Raw genomic sequence first — 24543 nt, 5'->3', positions numbered from 1 at the left:
TTTTTATTTTCCAATAAAATTTAACTATAAAATATTAAAAAAATTTTTTTGATGACTGTTATATAAAATTATTTTACGAATTTATGTGATTTTTTTAGATTTTTATGTCAATTTGTTCAGGGTTAATTTTGCTACTGATCATTTTTTATAGGGTCTATTATATTAGTCTAGTCGGCAGGATACAAATTCATTATAATTTACGATGAGAGTACGATGGTCTATGTTTATTTTTATTACATACTTTTAGAGAAGTCTAAATATTATTTTCCTAATATTTATAAACTAATTGTCTATTAAAGGGAGATGGAAATATGAAGTCATTAAAGCTACTCGCGCCATCTAGCGACTGTTTCAATTTTTGCTCATAACTTTTTAATGAATGGTCCGATTTAATAAATTTCTTCCACATCTTGATAGGTATTTTTAAACACAACAAAAATGCATTTGTATTCTACGAGTAACGGGTATAAAAATACTGCTTATTCTCATCTTAACTCACCCAAAAACTTCTTGTTGAGATCGAAGATCTGCTGCTGCACCTCCTCGAAATCCATTTGGGCGGCTCTCTCCACATCCGCCGGTTCTGGGATGGGCAATCGGATCTCCAGGGGATGCACTCCCTCCTTCCGCCGCTGCGCAATATAGGTGCGAACGATGAAGTGCAGCAGGGTGGTGTGCGATTCCTTGGACTTGACATCCTTCAGCTTGCCCAGAATATCCAGATTGAAGCCATCGGCCTGTCCGCGCTGTCGATTGCCCCCGTTCATATAGTTGCCCAGCGTTAGGATTATCGAGAAGACCAGCTTCAGATCCTCACTTTCGATCAGCTGCTGTGAAAGTTGCGATACTGTCTCCAATTTTCGAACTAACAGCGTGACGGACTCCTCGAATTCCGCCTGGAAGACAATGCACGAGATTCTCTCGCTGGCCATGGAAATCAAGGATATATCGAGGAGGAACTGCTCGGGATGATCGAGGGGTATTTCGCCGCCAGCTGCCTCCCTAATCCGCTGCAGTTCATCCTCCGACGCCTGGATGTTGCTCATGTGCTGCAGGGCCTCCAAACTGACCACCGATGTGTCTATATGGTAGATGGCATGCTCGATTTCGCTGGACGGGACATGCAGGCTCCTCCAGATAATCCCCACATTTCGGGATCTCTCAGGATCCAAAACTTTGATCGATTTCGCCCTCTTGACCTTCAGTTCCTTGGGTTTGCTAACGGGTGCCATTGCTTGGCGGGAAAATAGCTCCGTAAACTCATCGATATTATCGAGAGGTGTCTCCTCGATCTCCGTCCAGATTTCCTTGGTGGGCGGTGGGGCAGCTGTGGGCGTGGCCTCTCCTCCTCCGCTAGAAGCCGGCGGTTCGTCCGGTGAACTGCCACTGTTTTCCGTACTATCCGTGGAATTTGCTACTGAGGGGGGGCGTGGCGCAGGCGGGGCGGCACTCGTCACGATCCGCGTCCAATATAAAGGACGCATCGGCTTCGGCGGGTTAACGGCGCTCTTGCGCATCGCTGGAAATAAGATGGTGATCGATTAGCCTTTTAATCGATAATATTGATAAATTAATTTATATTTAAAACTGCAGCAATTTAAAATAATTTTGAATAACTATTTTAACACTTAAACTTTAGAATAAATGTATTTTAATTTTTTTTACATAAGTTTTTAATTTTTACTGCTTCGCCTTTTTTATATTGTGTAAGATTAAATAATTTTATATAATATTTTAATATTTTATATTTATAAAATTCAAAATATGGAAATATTTCCTATAAAGATTTTTGAAAATGTATATTGAAAAGTTAATATCTTTTTTTTTGTATTTAATGATAAATTTGTATATTTATTTTGAAAATAAACTGATCCTTATATAAAATTCTATTTAAAATAATCGTAATATTTTTCTTAATACTTACTATTTGTGCGATGGAACCAATTGCCTTCGGCGGGATCGGGAAGCGGTGCGGGTGAGATCGGCGTCTTTGAGGGGGATGCACTCATGGGCGGTGGTGGAGGAGGTATTGCCCCGCCCACTTCCAAGGGCGCGGGTGGAGGCGGGGGCGGGGCATTGCCACTGCCGGGTGGAGGGGGTGGCGGCGGAGGTGGTGCTCCATAATTGGCCAAAGGAGGAGGAGGCGGAGGAGGCGGTGGTGGAGGAGCAGTAGTAGAAGCAGGGATTCCAAAAGCAGGTGGCGGCGGAGGAGGCGGTGGAGGAGGTGGAGGTGGTCCCTGTGACTTTTCCTTATTTTCCTCAATTTCCTGTGGATTTTCCTTCGAGGTTTGCCCGCATTTGCAGGCACCTTCGCAATCCTCCTCTTCCGTTTGAGTTTCCACATCCGCGAAACTCTTCAAACCCGCCGCCTCCAATCCCGATTTATTGTATTCATAAACTGTAGCCTCACTGGCATTAAGCAGATCGGTGAGATTCACACATCTCTTCGAGGGACGTCGCGGTGGCTCATCCACACTGCTCAGCAGTTCATTGACCACCGCATGAACCTCGGCCAAAGTGGTGCAGTTCAGCAGACGCTTCTTGAGGATCTGTTGCAGGGTCTTCTGATTGTCCGAGGTTGCCGTGGATGCAGTGGCAATGGTGGCCAGCGATCCACCAATAGCACCTGTGCCCAGGGAAGCCAGGGATGCCGATTCCAACGCTCGAACTCCCGACGGTGTGCTGGAAAATGGCCAAGCCGTCACTCTGTCCAGTTTTCCGGGAGTCAATGGTAAGGATGTAGTCGGCTGCTCCGTGTGCGTCCACTGATACATCTCATACGGCTGGAGATTAAATAAATATCAGAAAATTATAAATATTTATAGATTTAAAATTCATTAATAAAAGATATATCAAAAAGAAATAATAAATAGATACACAATGGCATTAAGTTAGACCCACTGATATTACAATATCTTACTACATTATAGAAAATTATTATAAATATTTTAAAAACTGCTTTTGAAATCCCATACGTCTAAAAACCATTTCTTACTTTAATCTTAATAAATACTTTAAATTTATTATTAATAAATATTAAAAATATCATAAGCAGAATTACTTGGACTATATTACACCACTATACATTTTACATTTTTGAAAATGGTCGCAAAATCATTCCTTTAAAAAGGCATACCAATTGTTATTACTTCCTTTAAAGACAACCAATAACTTCTAATTGCCAGTAGAGTGGGATGGAAAATAAAAGAAAAAGACCGCTTGAGGTGCTGAGAAAAAGAAGGCAAGTGGTCTCCTGTGAGCGACAAGCGAGAAAGCTTAAAAGCACCTAAGTTGGCCTAAGTTCGCTTTGTTTTCTGCAATGCTCTTGTATTTTCTTAGCATGCAAAACTCCTTTGATTTTGATGGTGCATGTCGCCGTTGACTTTTTAGTCCCACTGTGGGAATTGTATTTTCTAGTTGTCAAGTCTTAAAGGAAAAAGGGGAAAATGAAAAAATAATGTAAATTTTATTTAAGTTTTTCTGGTCTAAAATTTAACATTTAAATTACTTAAAAAAAAATCATACTAAAAAGGAGAACCACCTTTTAAATAGCAGTGGACAAAAGTATTACATTCCGTTAAAATGTCACTTTAACGAGTGTCACAAATATGACAAATGCAATTCAAATTGCAATTTAATTATGCCGTTAACAAGTGGTGCTTAAACCGAGACATAGATACATAGTTACATAGATACACACCCACACATTCAGACAGTCAACGCTAATCAGTCAAAGAACTGAGAACTTGACAAATGCAAATCAAGTGCAACATCCTGTCCCGATGGCTGATTTCGTAGATGAGCACACACACACAACCCCATAAGGGGTTTATCCTTATAGAGGGATGGGGAATGGGGGGAACGAGTCAAGTTTATCGCACTTTACACCATTTGTGCCAGCGATTTGCATGTTGTTTGCACATTTTAAAGAACCGAAGCAGCCCGGAGTAACCCAAGAAACCCACAAGTAAGTGGAGTACAACCCAACACTCCCCAAAAACCAAAACCTAAAACCCAAAAAAAAAACTCTAACCATAAGAGACCACATGAAGGTGAGCAAACTAACGAAAAATGCAAAGTGCAATGGTGAAAAAATTTAAAAAGGGTGAAAATTAGCTGACAAAATGCTGCTCTAAATATTTTGTAGGTTTTTTTTAGGGGAATTAAAGTATTTTTCTCGATAAAATTGTTTAAATTTAAAAAATAATATATAAGAGTGATCGTAAAATTTAAAAGATTTACTTTTTGTTTGCCACATAAAATGTTAAAAATGTTTCAATTGTTTGTGGTATTAAATTAATATCTAATCTTTAATAAATGTAGATACAATTTTCACGAGTAACTAAAAATCAGCTACAAATCAAAATGTTTCAAGGGGATTAAACAGAGCAACAACATGGCTTACATATCTTTGATTTCGCCACTTAATATGTGATTATAACACAATTTCAGCCAGTTTTCCAGCTTGGTTGTTTCCCAATTCCCACTTAATTAACAACAACATCATCGAATTCTATTCACTCTAATCCCATCAGCCACTTGAAACAACCCCCCAAAATATATAGATATGTAATGTGTATAGTTAAACAACAATCGAACACGCGTACGCACACACGCAGACTTACAAATAAATAGACACGAACTCTTAGTAGTTCACATTGCACATTCAAATCCAGTTTGCTCATTTCTGCATCAAAGTTTCGTTTGTTCCGGCAGAACCCAAAGAATAATACTCTAGTCGTTGGGGAAGGGAAAAACTTTTCACTACGAGTAATAAAAACGCACAAACTTTCAATGAGCTGCAGCAACAATAACACAAAGAAACAGAAGGGAGTATGGCATCAAGAAAAAATAAGATATAGGGGTACAGTAATACCTGGCTAAATTTTTTTTGAATTTTTAGTATGTGATTACATTTTTTTTTTATATATTTAATTTATATGTTACTCACAATAAATAAACTTTCCCCATTCATTCATTCCCCAATCCAGTTATAAAATAATAAAAATATAATATAAATATAATTATATTCTTAAAAAATCTTGAGAGTTTTGAAATCATTTAAATTTTCGTCTAAAAGCATGCAACAATGTAGTACGTGCCAAAAATTATTTTAATATACACCTCAGCATTTTTAAATATCTATCACCCAAAAATCCGCAAATAGCGAAAAAGTACTGTGCAAATAAAACACCACCTAAAGTCAAAGTCGAACAACGAACCTTTGACACATTGTCTCCCTCTCTTTCGCTCCCTTGTGAGCTGGCCTGTTGCCCAAAAAGTTCGAACAAATTCCAGAGACATCGGAGACGTCGTCAGATATACACGTATATATATATGTATATATATCTAGTTGGCAGCCAGTTGAAGAAATTCGTGATATCATAATCTTGAGCTCAAGTATCATCACATAGAAAATCACTTAACGGTGTCGTCTGCCGCCCCCTCATTCCCCGATTTGCCCCGCCCCCTTTTTTGTTGGCCATACGTATATGTATGTGCTTATGTTTGGGCCTCTCAGGGATTTGAGGTTAAGCTGCTGTGGCTAAAACTTTTGGCCTAAACTAATTTGAGGGCTATATCTAGTGCTTCATTATTTGCGGTGGCTTTTGGTTGTTGTACGTTGTTGGTTGTTGCTTCTTGGTTGTTGGTTGTTCCTTGGTTGTTGTCGTTGTTCCTGCTGTCGCCTGTCTAATAACACTTAACTGGGTCTCGGTTTACAGCCCTCGAAATGTAAATGGGGGTCAGCTTCTTGGGCAATTAAAGCCTTCCGCCTTTTTCCCAAACTGCTTGTTTATTTAGCTTTCTGGTCAAGAGCAGTGCTAAATGCTAAATGGTATATGGTAAATGGTAAATGCCCGGCCAAACTGGCCCCGATGATATAGCCAACTATTAGGGAGTCCATTAGGCCCGGCAGATGAAGATGACCATCGCCAGATGGTTGGGTTTGCCAAAGAGTTGGACAAAGAACAAGTGGATAAAAAGGAAACGGCCATTTTATGCTGGGTGTGATTAAAGGTCTCGGGTTTTGCCATGCACTTGGAAAAAAATTAGTGGTGTCTACATTTTATGAAATTAAATTGTAAACTAAATCAACGCAAACACAGAAATCCCAAGAAATTTAAAATAAGTTATAATGGTGTCTAGAAGTATGCAACAGTATCTTCGGAGAGACAAGGTTTCACTTACTGCATACTTTTAAACACTTTTATAAGTGATTTTAAAGTCTTAGAATTTTTTGTGTAGCACTTTTTTAAGTTTAGTATTTAATTAAACTAGTTATAATTAAATTTATGATCTTTTTAATCTAAATCAAAAAAATTATTAATCCATTTAAATGTACATTTAATTTAAAAAATCAAAATTGGGCTGAGAAAGATTTTAGAATTTTGTCAAAAATAATTTATAATTTTAAGCGCAATAATTTTTTTCAGTGCCCAGTTTTAGTTTCATAATTTCGCATGCAGCAAAACAACAAAATCAACAGCGAAAGCGTAAAATTGTTAATGCTGGCAAAGAGAACTTGGCTTTTGGTAGTTGACGGCTGCCGACTGTAAAGTTTTAACAAGTTCTGACACTTGCAGGCGGCGGGCAACGGGGGGCGGCGGTCAAGGGGGCGTGGCCGGGGTTAGATGGACAACCGCTGTAGCTCGGTCCAAAATGAAAGTGCAACGAAGGCTTGGTCTTCCCTTTTATTTTATATTTTTTCTTTCGTTTCTTTTTTTTTTGCAATGGAATTGCTAATTTCCGGGCACAACTTTGCGGTTCAGTTTTGCACAACTTTTCGCTGCAACTTCGACGAGCGACGGACAACGCTGCGTATGAGTAACATTATGCAGAGCGAGAGGCCATAAGTTGAAGGTCCTGGCGCCCAACAGGCCTCGGGGATTAAATCCGGACCATCCGGGGCACTGGCAAAATTAGCCACGATTAGGCTGTCAAAATTCACAGATTACCAAACTTTAAATTTGACTCAAAGGGGTTCTCTTTTGTATGCTTTTATAAATTATTTATTTAAAATTATTGATGATCCTTCAATGTATGTACAATTCTTTATTCTTTAAAGTTATTATTGCAAGACTATAGAACATTTTTTACTTTGGAAAATTAGTTTTAAAATTCAATTTTTACTGTAAAGGGATATTCTTGCAAACATTTTAGTCCCTTTTTATAGATTACAAAAATATTTTGGAAAAATATTGTCGGATTTTAATCCTTTTTTGATTAATACTATAGTTAGACTTTGTAAAATCCCTTTTCCCCATATATTTTCTAAAATATATTCAGTATTTTCGCCCAGTGCCGAAGCGACAGTCATTATCAATAGTTTTTCCTGGAACGCTAATGACTTGAAAGTTAGTTTAGCTGCCCCGTTAGATCTGCTTCACCCCTGACCCCTATTTTTCACCCTTTTTGCCCCAAACGCAACGCGCTGTCATCATTTCCGGCAAAGCCGTGGCAACTTCCGCCCTGTTAGCACCCTTCAGAGTTAGGAACACCCCTCCCCTCAAAAGAGATGACCAATTTCCGGGGAATAAAGTGCATTGAACTCACGCTAAATCCGCAATCCAAGTGCTCATTGGAGATCTGCTTGAGGACGCCGACATATTTGAGATTATTGCAGAATTGCATCACCAGAGAATTGAATAGCTCCTGATTTGTGTCGCTGATGGAACTCTTCGGGTTGCTTTGCATCGTTGAGACTAGCCATTTCACCAGCATTTGACCTGAAAAACAACGAAAGGAAAAAAACAGTTGTAACTGAATGAAATAACTTTGATCACAGCTGGTCCACTTATTCACTCGTTCTCCAAAAAAATAAAGGAAAACTTGCAGCCACTAAGCAGAGAGATTTATGGGTGAGAGACGCCTGGGGGTGAAGCAACTCCCAGGCGGAGGGCCCTAAAAAATGTGGAATACATAATTTCTTGGGGTAAAAGTCAGACAACAAGCTGAAGGGAAAATAATCCTTATCGATGGGTAGACTAAACAGATACTCTACAATTTATATGAAAAAATCCTTAAGATATTTAAGGTATATATTATAAGTATTTATGAATGAACCATGTGCAGTTTCGAACTTTCCTATAAGTCCACTTAATCATTTGTCTTTCTCGTTATAAAGTCCCATGACTAATAGATCGATAAGATAAACAAAGAAAAGCCTGCTAATTAAAAAAGAGTCCACAAACTATAACAGTTGAGGGCAATATAAGATATAAATTTTTGATTCATTTTTGGTTATTAAAAAGATTTAATGGTTAAGATATTAAGATAGGATATAAAGATACTGATTTTAGATATAGACGAAGGGAAATATTTTCTTATATTTCTAAAAATATATGTTTTATATTTTTCTTTTGAAATTTAGCATTAATATTTTCTAAGAGGAAAATCACTTGGATTTCCTCTGTATTTCTCCCCATAACTGAGGGACTTTCTCAGCCAACTAAAAACCCAAATAAACTTTTCTGTAGCCAAAAAAAAAGAGAACCGAACAAAGAAACAAACTTACGCTGGTTGTCAGCGTATGAGTGAGAAACAGTTTGCAGGAGCAGCCGGAGCAGATGTTTTGGGTCAGAGGTCGAGATCTCGAGCAGGTCAATGCGTATCCGTCGGATGCGTAGGCTAATTCCTGCGACCTCAGCTGGTGGCTCCTCTGGTTCCTCCTCCTTCTCTGGTTTTCCCCGGGAAAATCGAGTTTTCTGCGCCCGCCAGGCGGCCAATGACATTAGCTGGAGATAATGTGGCGGTAGATTGGCAACATCCTCCTGGGAATTCCATTGCGTTTCTCCTTCCGATGCGAATTCAAAATCCTTCGGTTGCTGCTTGGCCAGCAGAGAACACCAAACGTTGCTCAAAGCACTGGACATATATATAGTATAATTCTCCTTCCTAGATCCACAGACCTAGTTGAACTTTCTCCGTCTAATAACAAATTAAAACTGCCTACGCGAATTCAACAGTGTGTTTTTCGATTAGCGCAAAAATTGAAGTGTTGTCAAAAGTTATCAGCATTATCAATGCCTTGAACATGACAACTGCGGTACTCTCGACAACGTCTGCTTAGAACACTGAGCAGAAAAACCAAAAATTTGAAAATATAAGTACAATAAAAAAAACAATCAAGTGAAGAAATACTAATAAAATTAAAAAGAAACTATTAAAACATTCAAAAATGTTCAAAGGAACTGAAATATAATATTACTAAACTGCTAAAAATATTATTAGAACAATGAACTATTTTAACAATCCTCAGATATATTTCCTCTTCTAAATATTAAATCTATAAATATTTAATTAAAATGTTTTTTTTTCCTCTGTATAGATTAGATTGTAATTGTTGAGAGAGGGAAAACTAGACAAATAAAGTAATATTAGGTGGCCCTGAGAAGGTCGCCTGCTTTATCAGTCATGGTTATTTTTTGATAGGGTTTTCACTGCTCTCTCTTCTTTTTATTGAATCATTTGTCTAAATTTACTGCACACTTTTTTTTCAAGTACGTCATTATTTTTCCTTAATCATCGGGGTTAAATTTCAGCCTAATTTTACTGATTCAAACGTTTATTTCCCCTTTCTAAATTTCTTCAAGTTTGTTTTGGTTTTTTCAGCAGCTTTATCTTTTAATAACCCTTGCCGCATGTGAAGTGTTGCTGTTGGGAACTTTAGATAACTCGAAAGCCTGAGTGATAGTGTCTGTAAAATTGATGTGAGCAGTGATAGATTAAATCGGTTTGATAGGGTGCATTTAAAGATTAAGTGACGTAAATCAATCATTTTAAACTGCACCACGAGGTGTGTTTACTTAAAAGTGAAAAATAAATAATCTGATTAAATCAAAAAATAAAAGAAAATTAAAATAAAGTAAAAAAATGTATAATAATAGTAAAGTAATTTTTCAAAACCAGTCAACAAATATATCCCATTTTGAGACCTCCTCTAAAATTAAGATATCTTCTAAAGGACCACATTTCGATATTTCCTTTTCATCACCAGTATCTATATCCTTTCCTGACCAACCGATTGAAATTGAGCTCACAAGATCATTAGCACCCACCACATGCAAAGTTGATGCCAGAGGATTGCCATTTTGATATCGATGATGGCATCGTTTTCGGGGGGGACGGACCGGAAGGAAGTGCCAGCTTAGCTGGTCATTGGTGACCCAATCCTCATCCTCATCAGCATCGGCGGTATCTTTGTTGTTCTCGCTCCAAATGTCGTTGTTTTCTATTGTTGCTGCGCTTGGGCTTTATTGCTGGCGCCATCGCGGCGTTGTGGCAAACGGGTTTCGAGTTTTGATGAAAACTGCGCCACCGACGACGCACAGCAAATTTGCATAACTGCTTGCCAGGCAAATGCAGCAACCATACACGGCGAAAAATATTTTAAAATGTTTTATGATATTTTTTTCTTGTAAAGTAACATTTTTACTATATTTTTGGACATTGCAATATTCATACAAATTTAATAAGGAATTTAAAATTATTTACGAATTTTTATTTGTCCTTCTTTTATAGGAATCCTGGTAAAAAAGATTTTTAAAGAAACTATTTAAAAACAAAAAATCAAAGTAAGCATCAAATTTGATAATTAAAAAAAGGTTCTTTAATAATAATTAAAAGTCACAAAGATTTTTTAAGTGTAGGGAGGTGCTTGCTGGGAGGTGAGGGCGGCTTAGAAGTGGGTGGTGCGCTGGGTGGCAGCGGTTTTTGGCGCCTCACGCATGCATGCGTTGCATTCATCAACGGCAGAGTGGCGTTCGCTCTGTTCATACCGACAAACAAAACGGATGAGAGCGAAACGATGCCACAAAACCACAAAGCAGAATGCAAAATGAAGCAATGAAGATGCAGCGAAGAAATGGGTTAAAGCGACTCCAAAAGTACCCAGGTATATAATTTAAAATGATCTGTATAGAAAATAATATATATCATAATATCATCTTGAAGAACCATCTCTATAAGGTTTGACTTAATAACCTTTTAAAATTTCGTTGTAATTTTTTTAAATTATCCATAATAAAGCATATATCTTCCCTAATTTCGGCTACAACAACCAACAATTACGAGGTATTTTTAGCAGAGCTTTATTGCAGCTACCTCCTCTTAGCGAAAGAAAAAAAATATTGTTTAATTACGCTTTGGCCGAAAACACTGTCGTCTATACTTGCTGGCTAGCAGAGCTCCTTGAAGTTGGCTTTCGCCATCCGAAATGTTGGCCCTCATCCCGGCCAGAATCACTTCATCCGAGCGAAGCTGGCGAACGTGATGTTGTCGGGCATATAAATCAGATTTTTGGTCCAAAAAGCGCTGCCGGACGTTGCCTGATGAAAAGTCGCGACAAACAGCTTCTGCCTTTATCCCCGTCCATCCCGCCCATCCCGAATTTTCCCAGTCGCATCCCATCTTCCTGAAAAGCCACGAAGAATTGATGGCCACTTCAGAGACAATGACGTCGACGAGGAAAACGCGAGATGCGAAAGATGCACCGGGGGAAAAGATATAGTGAAATATATTTTCTAGAAAATGAATACTGATAACACAGGCCAACAGTGTTTTTGGTGCAGCCCTATGGGCATTAAATTGTGTTAATATAGACGGATATAAGCATATCTGCATACTTACTTTTCGAGTTTAACGGGTGGTATTTGTGCAATCGCGGTTTGAAAAAAGTAGCAACATTTTATATTTTCATTTAAGATATCTTCGACGGTCTGTTCTCAGTTGTAATAAAACCTATGCCAAAAAATTGCTTAGATCTTAGATCATTATTTGAGTTAATAAAAGCCTATGAGCCATTGAAGTAATTTGTTCACCTCTATTTACAACCAACTTGATGCGGTGAACAGGCTTAAAAAAATACAAGGAAAAATATGTGCCCTAAAATATTTGACAGTCATCTAGAGGCGTCTTTTCCCGAATTTTTGAGATAAATCCCACTATTGTACTTCGAAGAATGGAATTTATAGAATTTTTTCCGTAAGAATGGGAAAAGTAACAAGTATTTTAAAGTCACTGTTACGTAACGAGTTTGTCGTGATTTCACACAGTAGGTTTTTTAAAGATAACAGTGGCGTAGCCTTAAAATTGTGGGGGGGATTTTTTTTTAGGCATATTAACCCCTTAAAAATATAATTTGTCTATGTTCGACGCCTACTGCTAACCAAATTGAAAGGCACATTTTTACGAATGTGTCAGATATTTATGTAAAATGGGATTTAAAAATAGTTGTTACTTTTCACGTTCTTACGAAAAAAATTCTATAAATTCCATCCTTCGACGTACAATGGTCTTATTTGTCTTAAAAATTCGGTGAAAGACGCCTCTAGATGCCTGTAAAATATTTTAGGGCATATATTTTTCCTTGTATTTTTTTAAACGTGTTCACCGCATCGAGTTGGCTGGGAATAGAGGTGAACAAATTACTTCAATGGCTCTTAGGCTGTGATTGACTCAAATTATGATGGAACCTTAAGTGCAATAATGTAGAAGGGCATCTAAGCAATTTTTTGGCATAGGTATTATTACAACTGAGCACAGACCCTCGAAGATATCTTAAATCAAAAAATTAAATGTTGCTATTTTTTTCAAACCGCGATTGCCCAAATACCACCCGTTAAACGCGAAAACTAAGTATGCAGATATGCTTATATACGTCTATATTAACATGTTTTAATGCCAATAGGCCTGCACCTTTTAATAAAGTCCATTTTGTTGACCTGTGTAATATATCATTTGCTATGGTGAAGAAATGTTATTTTCATAATTATAGAGACAATAATGTCGAAATTTTGAGATATATAATATTATATAAAATAAAATAATTTGCAAAGAGTTAAATTAAAATATCTTTTATTTATTTCTGATGATAAAGAAAATTATAAAAAGGTATTAAAGAATTTAAAATTCTTTCCACAATAGTATTTTCCTAATTATATATATAATATAATATAAAATAAAATAATTTGCAAAGAGTTAAATTAAAATATCTTTTATCTTTATTTATATTCTCGAAAAAAAACTCACAGAAACTTAATTTTCAACAAAATTGTTTTGGTTTGTTTTTTTTTAAGTGCAGCAAATTGCGTGACCAGAAATCCCCCCACTTTTTCCCCAAAATACAACCTCCCCCCACCCCATGCAGCTTCTCTTCTTCGCCGCTTGTTTGCCCAGCGAGGCGTTAAAATGTTTGTTTGCATTAATTTGCAGCAGACGACAACGATGATGATGATGATGGCGGAGGATCAGGATCCCCGGGTGCTGAAAAGCGGGAAGGCTGACAACGATGAGCTTACCAATTAGCGCTTTTTGCCCCTTCCCGCCATCCCATACCGCCCATCTCGATGGGCGTGGCATGTGTCAAAAACTGCGCCTCCAAAATGCCCGCGATGCGTTTGAAGCGAAAGTTTTGCAGGCTTTTCACTTTGGAAATTTTTGGGGGTAAGTGGGGGATTTTTGGAAATAGTTTCGTCCCAGAGACGAAAATTTGCAGACGGAATTTTTGAACGAACAACAATGTTAGCAAAGAATATTAATATTTAAAGTAGACTTTCGATATTAAAAACTTTTGAAGAAGTAATCTATTTGGGAAAATAAAGTTCCTTTACTTTGAAGTTTTAATATTATAAAACAAGAGTAAAATTTGAATTTTAATGTTAAGAGCTTTAAACAAATGATTAAATAGGGACAGGAGAACCTTTTAAATATCAAATGAAAGGTTTATTTAATTAAATTAATTTAATTAAAAATTAATTATATCCTTACCAAAAAAAAAGAATATTCAAATAATATTTAGATTGTTTTTCCCACGAAATATCCATGAACCATAATTATTAGGAATAATAAAATATTTTTGGTAAATTAAATTACACAGTGAATACTGTATAGCCACACATCTTCTCTCATGTGCAAAAATTCCACAGATTTTCACTCTTGGGAGACGAATTTAAAGTCTTTTCCCTGAAAGTATGCCACACATTTTTGGGCTGTGAGGGGGGTGGCACTAGAATAGAATAGGTTTACGTAGAATATATATATATGCGTGTGCACTTCAAAATGTTAACCTGGCAAGTTTTGCCCTCTCCTCTATTTACATACAAAATTTCCCAATTATGCAATCATTCAACTTGATTTGGCTTGCTTTTCTTGACTGATTTCCAGAAGGAAAATTGCAAGAAGGGGGTCGGTTGGGTAAAGTGTGCTGGAGCTGAAGCAGGCAAATTAATTGTTAACTTTAAGCAAACAACAAACGCAATCAAACGTGGAGCACCGGCAGAAAAAAAAGAGGAAAGAAAGAATGAAAGGGAAGAAAAACGGAAAGGGAAATAAAATTAAATGTTTCCCGAGAAACGACACAAAAGGCAAACAGTAAATGCGCAGAAATCGCAGAGGTAACCTTTATATTTCTCCCGCCAAAATCCCTTTCCCCAAGCCCTTTTTTTCCTTTCGATATTCCTGCCTTTGGCATCGCTTCACTGAAGTCGCAGATTGAAGCATAAAGCTCAGCTCAAAAAAAGCGAGAGCACTGAGTTAATACTCTAAGAGATTTTCTCCAAACGAAATGAAAAGAAATATCACATAAAAAAAATGTCAATGATTTTTGTTTTGACATAATTCCTAAAATCCATTGCAATACTTTCTATGTTGTATAACTATTTTAAAACAGTAAATAAAACCTTTTAACACTTAAACATTTATATTGAATATTGTAAATTTTTTTAGGACAAGTAATCAATATTTATCTTTTTTTCCCAGTCTAAAATAAAAAATTTTTAGACATATTAATTCAACAAAATATAGTCAATATTATAAAATGTGAATTAATTATTTTAAATTAGTTGTATTTATTGGAACGAATTTTTTAGGCCATACATTTTTTAGATATCTTTGAGATATAGCAATATTTTCATTCATTGCCCTTGAATATTTTCCAATCTCCTCTAGACATCCCGCATACCCACCTCTTAACTCTAGAGTATTTAAACACGAATATTTGGGCAAACTTACCTTCGAACTTTTCATATGCAGCGAAGCTTAACTTTTCCGGTACATAAGATGAGCCGCGTCGCGAACTGGCTCCACCTCCTCCGACCACGCCCCCGGTGATGTCTGGTGGCAGGGTTGCCACCAGCAGCGATGAGGAGATTGGAGTGGCCAACAGGGTGGTCTCATCATTGGCGGGGTGGACCAAATTCGGGGGATTGGAGCTATTATTGCCAGCCGAAGATTTCTCGACCGTGAAGCTGGCGACCTTCTTTAGCACATTGCTCGACAAAAGGGGCGTGGTGGGCGTGCCGAAGCCGGGGGGCGGCGGTGGGAGTGGCAGGGGCGCCGTGTCATCCTCAACATTTTCACAGGCTGATGCTGCTGCAGAATTCGTTTGAGACTGCACAGGTGTTTGAGATGATTTAAACGAAATTATAACAGTTGATTGCGTTTCCAGAGACGACGACGAAGGTCCCGAAAGTCCTGTAGCTCCTGTAGAAAACGAATGAATGACGAGGCAAATGGCATTAGCTGGATAAATTTGTATAGAAATTCCCGCGATGCTTAAATAAGTGAAAAATTGAGGATAAATGTATTCCTGGCAGCGCATAAGTCACTTCCCATAATTACTGGTTAAATTGTAGAATATATACGCCAATCATTTATCATTTTTGACTTGGTGGGAGGGGGAAATTCTGAATAGTCTGGTATTTGAAAGGAATTTTAAAGCTGCAGGTTTATGTTTTAGAAGCACAAGAAAAACAATTTGTATGCTATAGTAAACTTTTAAAATATTTTTAAAATTTTTAAGCTTTTTCCTCCTATGAAACACATTAAAAATGTACCAATATCTAAATGATTTATACTCATTATCACAAAATTTATGAACAGCAGCCAACTAAAGTGCTGAACCTTCCGAAAAATAAACACTTCATCTTGGGATTTTAATACTAATATTTTCTTAAGCTTTGTTTCCTGCCATTTAGGAATCCTCGCTTCCCGTGTCAAAAATGATTTACTTTCATTAAATCGAAATTCATGATGCCTGATGCCCCCCGACAAAAAAAAACATATAATTTTCCTAGTGCATTAAATCTTCCCCTGGCTCCTTGATTTCGTGTAGCAAATTTGTATGGTCCCTCCCCGCCGATTGAGTAGACCCTGTGGAGCGCTTATCGCAGCCCATCATCATTGACTTTGTGCCCAAGTGGTTCCTTTTTCCCGCTCTTCCGATTCGGCGGATAACTCCCGCGTGCATCATTCTATATAACATGATTTAATTAAAATTTAAACTTTCCATTTTTCTTTTTTTTTTGTTTCATTTTGGAATTTTTGCTTGCTTCCCTGCGGAGCCACAATGGGGAATTATCAACAACAAAGTCGGAGGGGCAAAAAGGAAACTGAAGCTCTGAGCCTGAAGCGCCTGTTTCCGGCCAACATTTTGTAAACAATGAAGACGTGTTTGCAATTTTTAAGTTTTTACAAATGTTTTTTTGTTGCGTTGGTAGGTAGTATTTTTTTGTTTTTTTTTTGGTTTTTCCTGGGGTATATGGGGCGATACCCCCAGCCCAGAGGGCCGGAAAGAGCAGCCAACCATGTTCGCTTTTGTTTATTTTTTGTTTATCGAGCCAACGCAATTAGGTGAATTTCGAGGAGCGGGGAATACTCGCAGTTTCGGGAGCAATTATATATTTAAAATATCATGCGGGGGAGTGGGATGATGGGTTGAGAGGAAAACGAGTCCTTGCATAAATGTGCCAATAATTACTTTCGGGTCCCTGCTTGTTTTTATTCAATCTTTTTTTTCAGCATTTTTCTCGTTCTTTTTTTCTTTGTGTTTTTTAAAGCGCCACTGATCGGATCAGTTTTGAAAACAAAGAGTGCTGGTTGGTGAAAAAAAGGGGAAAATGGTGAGACTGTTGCTACATGAGTTAATTAAAAAACTTTGCATTAAGGTCCAAGGGCAACACCCTTTATTCTTGCGGTTTTCTTTTGCTCTGAGATGAAAAGGGAAGTTCCTATAATTTTTAAGTAATTACTCAAAATTGTGTAACGGAAAAATGAAAATATTTTTTTATTTTCTAAATAATCATTGATAAAAAATAGTCAAAATAAAATTTATTTAAAATTTTTTAAAGGTGTTTAGGCGTAAGTTCCCATGACTTTTTTTTGCCATCACCTTTTGAGAGGACGATGGGCACTTCAATTTCGAAAGGGGGAAACAACACTCAAAACTACAGTTTGACAAGCACTTCTGTGCGAGCCTTGTTTACCTTTGAAATTGGCGCAGAGCGAAATAAGCAACAATCTGCTCAGCAAAAAAAAGGGACAACCTTTTGGACATGTCTCCTTCCTCTATCCTTTTTTTTCGGCTGAAGGACCACTTTCTAGAGCACACATATGGCTACAAGTGGGACACAACAAACAACGCCAAATAACTGGTAGATTGGCATTTTTAAAGGCCAGAGGGTATAGGCTTTTTTAAATGATTCCCATGGGATTTTCAAATCTCACATATACATATGGTGGGTAATAAGATTAATTGCATTTCGATTCATTAATCGGTAATTTGTTCTATGCAAACTCTGTATACTAATTTAATTTCAGATTTTACTAAACAATGAACTTTATCGCAAAATCTTTAAATTGCTTTAAACACTTTGCATATTTTATCAATGGTTCAAAATTGCCCCTTTTGTCTAAAATGGTTTTTATTTGCCTGAATGGATGGTCGTTTAAAATTAAATTAATTGTTGTCCTCGGGCCAAAAAACACACGCACACACATGATAAACAAGAAGCTTTAATAATAGGTAAATAAAAAGTAATTAGTTGAAATTGTTGTTTGCACTTCATCACTTTTTTATTTTATTTTGTTTTACTTTATTTCAATTGAAATTTTAAATAAAATAATTAAATAGTTATAAATAAAGATTTGTTATTGCTACATTTAAGTATTTTTATCGCTTTTTCCTTTTGCAAATAAATTAAAAATGTATCAATGAATTTAAGAACATGTCAATAAATTTTATATTATATATTCCTACATTTAAGTATTTAAGCTGTGCTTTTTTCACTAGAGATTAAATGTTTCGTCCTGTGTTAAGTAGCTAAAAATCATTTTCTTAAATATATTCCTACCTGTTTCGTTTGGTGTTGATAATGATGAAACACCTGGCGGTGTTTGACTGACGGCGGCTGTGAATCGGGAGGATAGGTTCTGTAGCTCGACCTTTTTTGCCTTGGAGACATTGAAAAGTTCCCCATTTCCCAAGGGCGAATCAACCCTGGTACCTCCGGATCCCTCCATATTTGCCGGCGATAAAGGAGTACCCGTTCCACTGCCCAAAACCTGAGCCAACTTTTTGCCCAATTGCAGGGCCATTAGTTCCTCGTCCGGCGAACTTTCCGCCGGGCTATTGGGTGCTACCAGAAGATCGGTATTGAGCAATATAGCTGCCTGATCCGCCTGATCCTGATCCTGATCCGGATCGACTTCCTGCAGATCATTGGCTGCGATGCTGAGGTAGGTGACTCGGGTTAAGCTCAGGCAGGCCAATTTATCGGCTCGACAGCGTTTCTGCAGCTCAAGAACTGCCTTTGCCGTATTCGGCGATAGTGTGTCCACCGAAGTCACGCTTATTTCGCTCAGTGGACGATCGCGCTTCGATTTTTGATCTATTTCCGTTTTAGCTGCATTTAAATAGTGCTTGTTTATGATCAGTTCGTCGACGGGATCTGTGAATAGGGAATCATTGCTTGAACAACTTGTGCACAACGATCTCCGATCGTACGGATAATGGCGATTATTTTGATGGTTGGTATTATGATTATTATGATTCGGATGATGATGAAGTTGCCTCTGTCGCTGTTGCTGCTGCGTTCCCAAATTTTGATGCTGAGTTAGGGTGTCGTTGGAGGCATAGCAACAATCATCGCTGCTGCAATTGTGGTATTCTAGCGAATCGGTGTAATCCAAACTGACCACGTCGTCTTTATTTTTTCGGTTAGCAGTTTAAAATGTTTGGGTTGAATTGAGAAATAGACAAGTGTTATAGAGAAGTAGAGAGATTGCAGAAAAAATGGCAAAGATCTTAAAAGAAATTGAGGGGACTTAACGAAAGTAAGTTTAAGGAACTTAAATGTGTGCGTTTTTTAAAATATTAAAAAAGTTTAGAAAATTATCTTTGGTAAATTTGAATATTTTGAAATATAATAAAGTAATAAAAATTAGGCAATGTTAATAAAAAAAAACATAAATAAAACATAATAAAAAACAAAAAACATAACAACAATAAAAATCATATTTTGCAACATTCTTAAATCCCAAATTATTTAAATTATTTTTGTAATAGCATTGAAGTTATATTTCTGCTCTTTCTCCTTAACCATTTTTCACCAAAGTGCCGAAAGTGCGATGAGCTCGCTGCTCAAATATTTGGAATTAAATAAAACAGTCTGCCGACTGCGGCTTAAAATGATTTATATGCCATTAATCCGCGACGGCGATGGCTCATTCACAAAAAAGCGACATGTGTAAGAAATAATAATTAAACAAAAGTAAATAAAAACAAGGCGCCACTGGAAGCCGAAAGAGTGCAGAAACCAAAAACCGAAAGAAGAGAGAAATAAATATCTCAGAGAGACGGAAAACTGGAAAGCCGCACAATTATGAAAATCTATATGGAAAATGGTCAAGGGGAAAAAAGGTGTGTGTTTGCTGCGGGCCAAATGAAAATGAAAATGGGAAAGGTTCGAGAAAATCCCCCAAAAGGTAAACAAAGAAAATCGTACAAAACAGAACCCAAAAAAACTGGTTTTGGCTACGAAGAAAAGAGATGGGGGTTCGCGTTTCAGTGAGGAAAAAAAAGCGTTGGCGTCCGTCAGTTGCCTTCTCTCTTTCAAAAGTAAATTGTTTAATTTGTTGTCCATGGGCAATTAAGGCAAATTGAAAGCAAAACAAAAGCCAAACTGTAAAGATGAGCCCCGATAACAAAGGAAAAGGTACTCCTCCAACTCCCCATTTTTCCCCAGATATAAGAAAAAGGAAGAAGAACCTCGAATAAACACCTGTAGATTGCTTGTTTTGTCATTTGTTAGGCACTTTTCGCTCGAAAACAGCCACTTTTCACATATTTCTGTCTGCACTTTTTGTTTTTATTTTGGTAATATCTATTTTTCCAGAGGGCTTTACGATTTCGAACATGGAACGATCTGCGCGGAAGCGAGTTCAAAGCGTTACTAACAACCAACTGGTTTGGAATTAAAACCCACTGGAAAGTCAAAAGCCGCACAACAAAACCGAAAGAGAGGGAGACACAGAGACAGAGAGAGGGTGAACATATAGATATAGAGAGAACGCAAATCGGAGAACCGCCAGAGAAATATATATATGCATATATACACTTTTTTGTTGACGGTCTTAAGCTCGAGTTACATGAAACGAAAGCAGAGCAGAAACGTGAAAAAGATCATGTGAGATATGATCGACGATAGAAATACCGTTGTACTATATGAAAATCTACGAAGGAAAATCAATAACATTTTAAGATCGTAAGTATCTTTGACCTTCTTTATTCTAGATTTAAAAAATAGTACATACGAATTCATGGTCATAAATGTTGATAATGTTGATAAATGTTGATAATTTTATCTTAAATATTCACTGCCTAAATATTGCAAACTCTGGTGATTTAAAGATTTTTAAAATATTTCTTAAATTGTAAGAAAAAAATTAATAAATAAAAATTAACTACGGCATTAAATTAAATTAAGTTACATGTTTTAAACCAAACTATTTTTAGTTTATATTTGTTTTCATAATCATTTTCAAGTAGAAGACAACCCAAATAACATCCTTTTATAGTACTTTGCTCTATCTAAACCCCTTTCGACAAACAGATCCACAAACTCAGCATACCCAAAGATGGCAAAAATATGTAAGTACTAATTAGCAAAGCGGCAACGTCGAGGGCAAAATAATGCATGTTTTTTTTTACCAAGACCGAGCTTACCCACAACCACTGTAGTTTTTGCTGCCGCTTCAGTGGTTTCGGCAAAAAGCTGTTCAATGAACGCACAGTGGTCATCGCTGGGGACTTTTTCCCCCCGGTTTTTTCTGGGTTTTGGTGGGGGTTTCGGCGGAGGTTGCGGTGCTATGCGTCTCTTTCGAGGCTGCTTGGTCATGGGGGAATTTTTTTCCTGAACTAGTAGCTCCTCCCTTGATAGAATTCCCAAGGTTTCCTCTTCGTTTTCGGTACTTTTGTGTCGAATCGAGAGCTGACAAAGTTGGCTTAAGTTGCAGCGATCCTCATTTTCGGCTTGTATTTGCAGTTGCTTTTTTAATCTCGGTGGTTTTGCAGGCGCTTTACAAATAACGAAATCAGTTTGCATACTTTTGGTCTGCAGCATTTTTAAAGTCTAGTATTTTTGGGTGACGAATGGAGTTGCCTTGTCAAACTTTTCTCAAATGCATAATATTATTTTGTTTTTAGGGGCCAGTTGGAAAAGGTTGCTGAGAGGCAAGCCATCAGTTTATTTAACTAAAACATTCCATATCATACCTTGTGTTCATGGCTATTGTGGGTCTCTGATCTTAATATTGCATTTAAACAGAATTTTGAATAGTTTTCGAGAACATTTTCAGAAAGACTGACATTTCTGATAAATGCTACTGGGGATGCGAAATTGAAGTGGTATGATAACAGAAATTATGTGGATAATTTAATTTTAATTTATTTAATTAATAATTTTATATTTTATCATTTGCAGTTTGACCCTTTTTCCTACATAAAAACTTTCCATATTCGACATTCAGTTCTCCATTTAAATGTCATTAAGCGCTCCCAAAAGTATACGAAACAAATTCTGACTTTGAATGTTCAGTATTTAAAACGCTCAATTATTGCAATATTATAAACAAATTGTGAACAACATTAAGCAGTTGTTAAAACTACACACATAGACAGTCAAAATAGATGGTAGATGAGCGAGTTTACAACTTTACATGGAAATGTACAAGCGAAACTATTAAAACTAATTGCCATAAATATTAGCGGCCAGCCACGTGCCATGCCAAAAAACTTTTCCACCATAATGTGCTTGTCTATACACCCAGAGAAAAAGTTGTACAATCAATTAAATTACATTTAGATTTACAATTTAAAAACACAAGATTTTTAGAAACTTAAAAACATGAAATTTTCATGAAAATATTAATATTTGACGAATTAATATTTGGGATAAATTAGTACCGAAAATATTATTATTTACTATGTTTTTTCCCGGATGTACATGTGTTGGTATTATTGCGTGTGTTAGTGGCTGTGCGTGGGTGTGGGCGCTTAATTGAGCACGTTGCTAAAACTCTGCCAAAGGCTGCAGTTTCCTCCCAAAAAAAGGAGTCCTAAGCCAAAATCCAACGAAGGGATGGTAACTCCACCCACTTCTCAAAAATTTCCCTCGATTTTCCACGGTTCTTCCCTTCTGCTATGGGGTATTTGATTTCGTTTGCACAGTTTGAGGATGTGTTTTCTTTTCGGTGGCAGGGAAAAAGTAGGGAGCCACGATTTTTGGCTCCCCACCAAATTATGCTCAACAGTCGTATTTATTTCACAAACAAATTTATTTAAAACAAGAAAGGAAGCTACCTTCGGCCAGCCGAAGCTTATATACCCTTGTAGATAAAAGAGTACTCACTCGGTGCAGTTCCAGGGATTCCAGATTCAGCGTTTCGATTTATTTCAATTTTGTTTTTAAGTAGTCAAGAATCAAAACGCCTACTTCCTACAAAGTTACAATGAATTTTCTTAGATTTGATTGGGAGCCTTAAGATATAGTGGTCCGATCCGGCTGGCTCCGACATATGTACTACCTGCAATAGAAAGAAGACCTTCGGGAAAGTTTCATCGCGATAGCTTTAAAACTGAGAGACTAGTTCGCATAGAAACGGACAGACGGACAGACGGACAGACGGACAGACGGACATGGCTAGATAGACTCGGCTATTGGTGCTGATCAAGAATATATATACTTTATGTGGTCGGAAACGTCTCCTTCACTGCGTTGCAAACATCTGACTGAAATTATAATACCCTCTACAAGGGTATAATAAATAAGCGGTACCTTAATTAAATTGTAGTGATTTTAAAGACTTTAAATAAATTTAGCTTCCTCATTAATGTTCGAAGTTATCATATTGTAACGTAATTCATTCTATTTTCACTCTACTACTAATAAAAGCATATCACTAAGATTATTTTTTAGATTAAATGTGATCGGAATAAATGTTAATTTATTTTAAGTATTTAAAGACTATATTGTTTAATCAAATCTTATGATTACCAATGAGTCAAAAATATAATATCATTTAAACAAATGGGAGTCTACGCGGTACACATTGCAGTCGAGTGGGAGCGAACGTCAGTACTTTATTCCTTGAGCCTTATGCGATTTTTAGGGGGTTTCCCGGGGCTTCCCGCCCTCCATTCCGCACCTCCTTTGGGCGCCTCTTTCTTGGCCCCATGAATTATGAATTTATGCATTGAAAAAGGCCCCGAAAACAGCTGGGTGCGTGCGAGTGAATGAAAGGGCGAATCGCGCTGGGGAGCTATATCATCTTTCTGGGCTGAAAGGGAATTTTTGATATAGAGACCTCCTCCCCGAAAACCCGCACTACCAGCTCCCTTGGCAAGGCACGTTTAGGATTTTTCGTTGATTTGATTTTAGGCTTTGCCCCGCTGCAATGCCAAAAAGCTTCTTGCATCCAAAAGGCTGGAGGAGGTGGTTTGGTTTGATGGAGCCTCTCTTTTCGCCTCTGAATTGCTTTTTGATATGCGGCACAGCCTTGAACGCGTTTTTCGCATCTTTGTAAATGTAAAATGCGCGCGAAAAACAGAGGCCCCAAGAACGAAAAAAAAATAGTCCACCAAAAACGTTTGCCGATTTATTTTTCATAAAATTTGAATGCATGTTATAAGTAAATAGGAGTGTTTTACAAATTGTTATTAAAAAAAGAAAAAAATTAAAAATAGTAATATCGCTTAAAAGAAAATACAAAAAAATTAATTAATTTTTATTAATCATATTTTTTTTTTAATTTTTTAATTTTCGTGAATTTTTAAGAAAATTACTTAGGCTGTTTTTGTTGGGTGTATAAAAATCAAAATAATTGATATCCATATTTATCCTGTCATTCAAAACTATTTCCATTGCCAAAAATAACAAGAGCATTAAGATCTCAGTTTTTCGCGCATCGTTACCCTTTTCCCTCCATCCAAATATTTTCCCGGCTTTGAGTGATTTTTTTGGCGCTTGTTTTTCTTTTCTGTTTTTTTTTATTGAGTAGTACGAGACGCCTGCAGCTTTTGAACTCGACGTGTTTTTCTTATGGCTGTTAATAGACAGTCGTGAGTTTTTGAAGTGGGTCGCTACTCCTTCGTCCTGTTTTTTGGGTTCTGTTTTGTGTTTCTGATGTCTGATGCCTTTTTTTATGGTTTATTTTTTCGTCTTTTCGCTTTTCAGTTTCCCAGTTGCTGAGTTATGATGGCGAACGTGC

At 37.0% G+C, this 24543-nt stretch overlaps 1 protein-coding gene across 8 annotated transcripts in view; it reads right to left on the bottom strand.

Moving 5' to 3' along the window:
* Nucleotides 1-24543, bottom strand: part of capu (formin protein cappuccino) — a 53417-nt gene that overhangs the window by 729 nt on the left and 28145 nt on the right. Inside the window, exons 1-7 of one of the 8 annotated variants that reach the window (XM_044394891.2) lie at nucleotides 21551-21680; nucleotides 21002-21501; nucleotides 18129-18725; nucleotides 15010-15480; nucleotides 7555-7727; nucleotides 1925-2783; nucleotides 500-1519 (exon numbers count right to left, since the gene is read on the bottom strand). In XM_044394891.2, the coding sequence (XP_044250826.2) occupies nucleotides 500-1519; nucleotides 1925-2783; nucleotides 7555-7727; nucleotides 15010-15480; nucleotides 18129-18725; nucleotides 21002-21398 (3517 nt within the window). In that variant the 5' untranslated portion in view covers nucleotides 21399-21501; nucleotides 21551-21680. Of the gene's footprint in view, nucleotides 1-499; nucleotides 1520-1924; nucleotides 2784-7554; nucleotides 7728-8515; nucleotides 8889-15009; nucleotides 15481-18128; nucleotides 18981-21001; nucleotides 21502-21550; nucleotides 21681-24543 lie in introns of those variants that run through there. The other 7 variants (XM_070211858.1, XM_017157597.3, XM_070211857.1 and 4 more) reach the window with 7 other exon arrangements.

Source organism: Drosophila takahashii, chromosome 2L (genome assembly GCF_030179915.1).
Source record: "Drosophila takahashii strain IR98-3 E-12201 chromosome 2L, DtakHiC1v2, whole genome shotgun sequence".
Classification (NCBI taxonomy): domain Eukaryota; kingdom Metazoa; phylum Arthropoda; class Insecta; order Diptera; family Drosophilidae; genus Drosophila; species Drosophila takahashii.
Note: the sequence above shows the minus strand (reverse complement) of the source record. Positions and strands in the feature narration are given on the sequence as shown.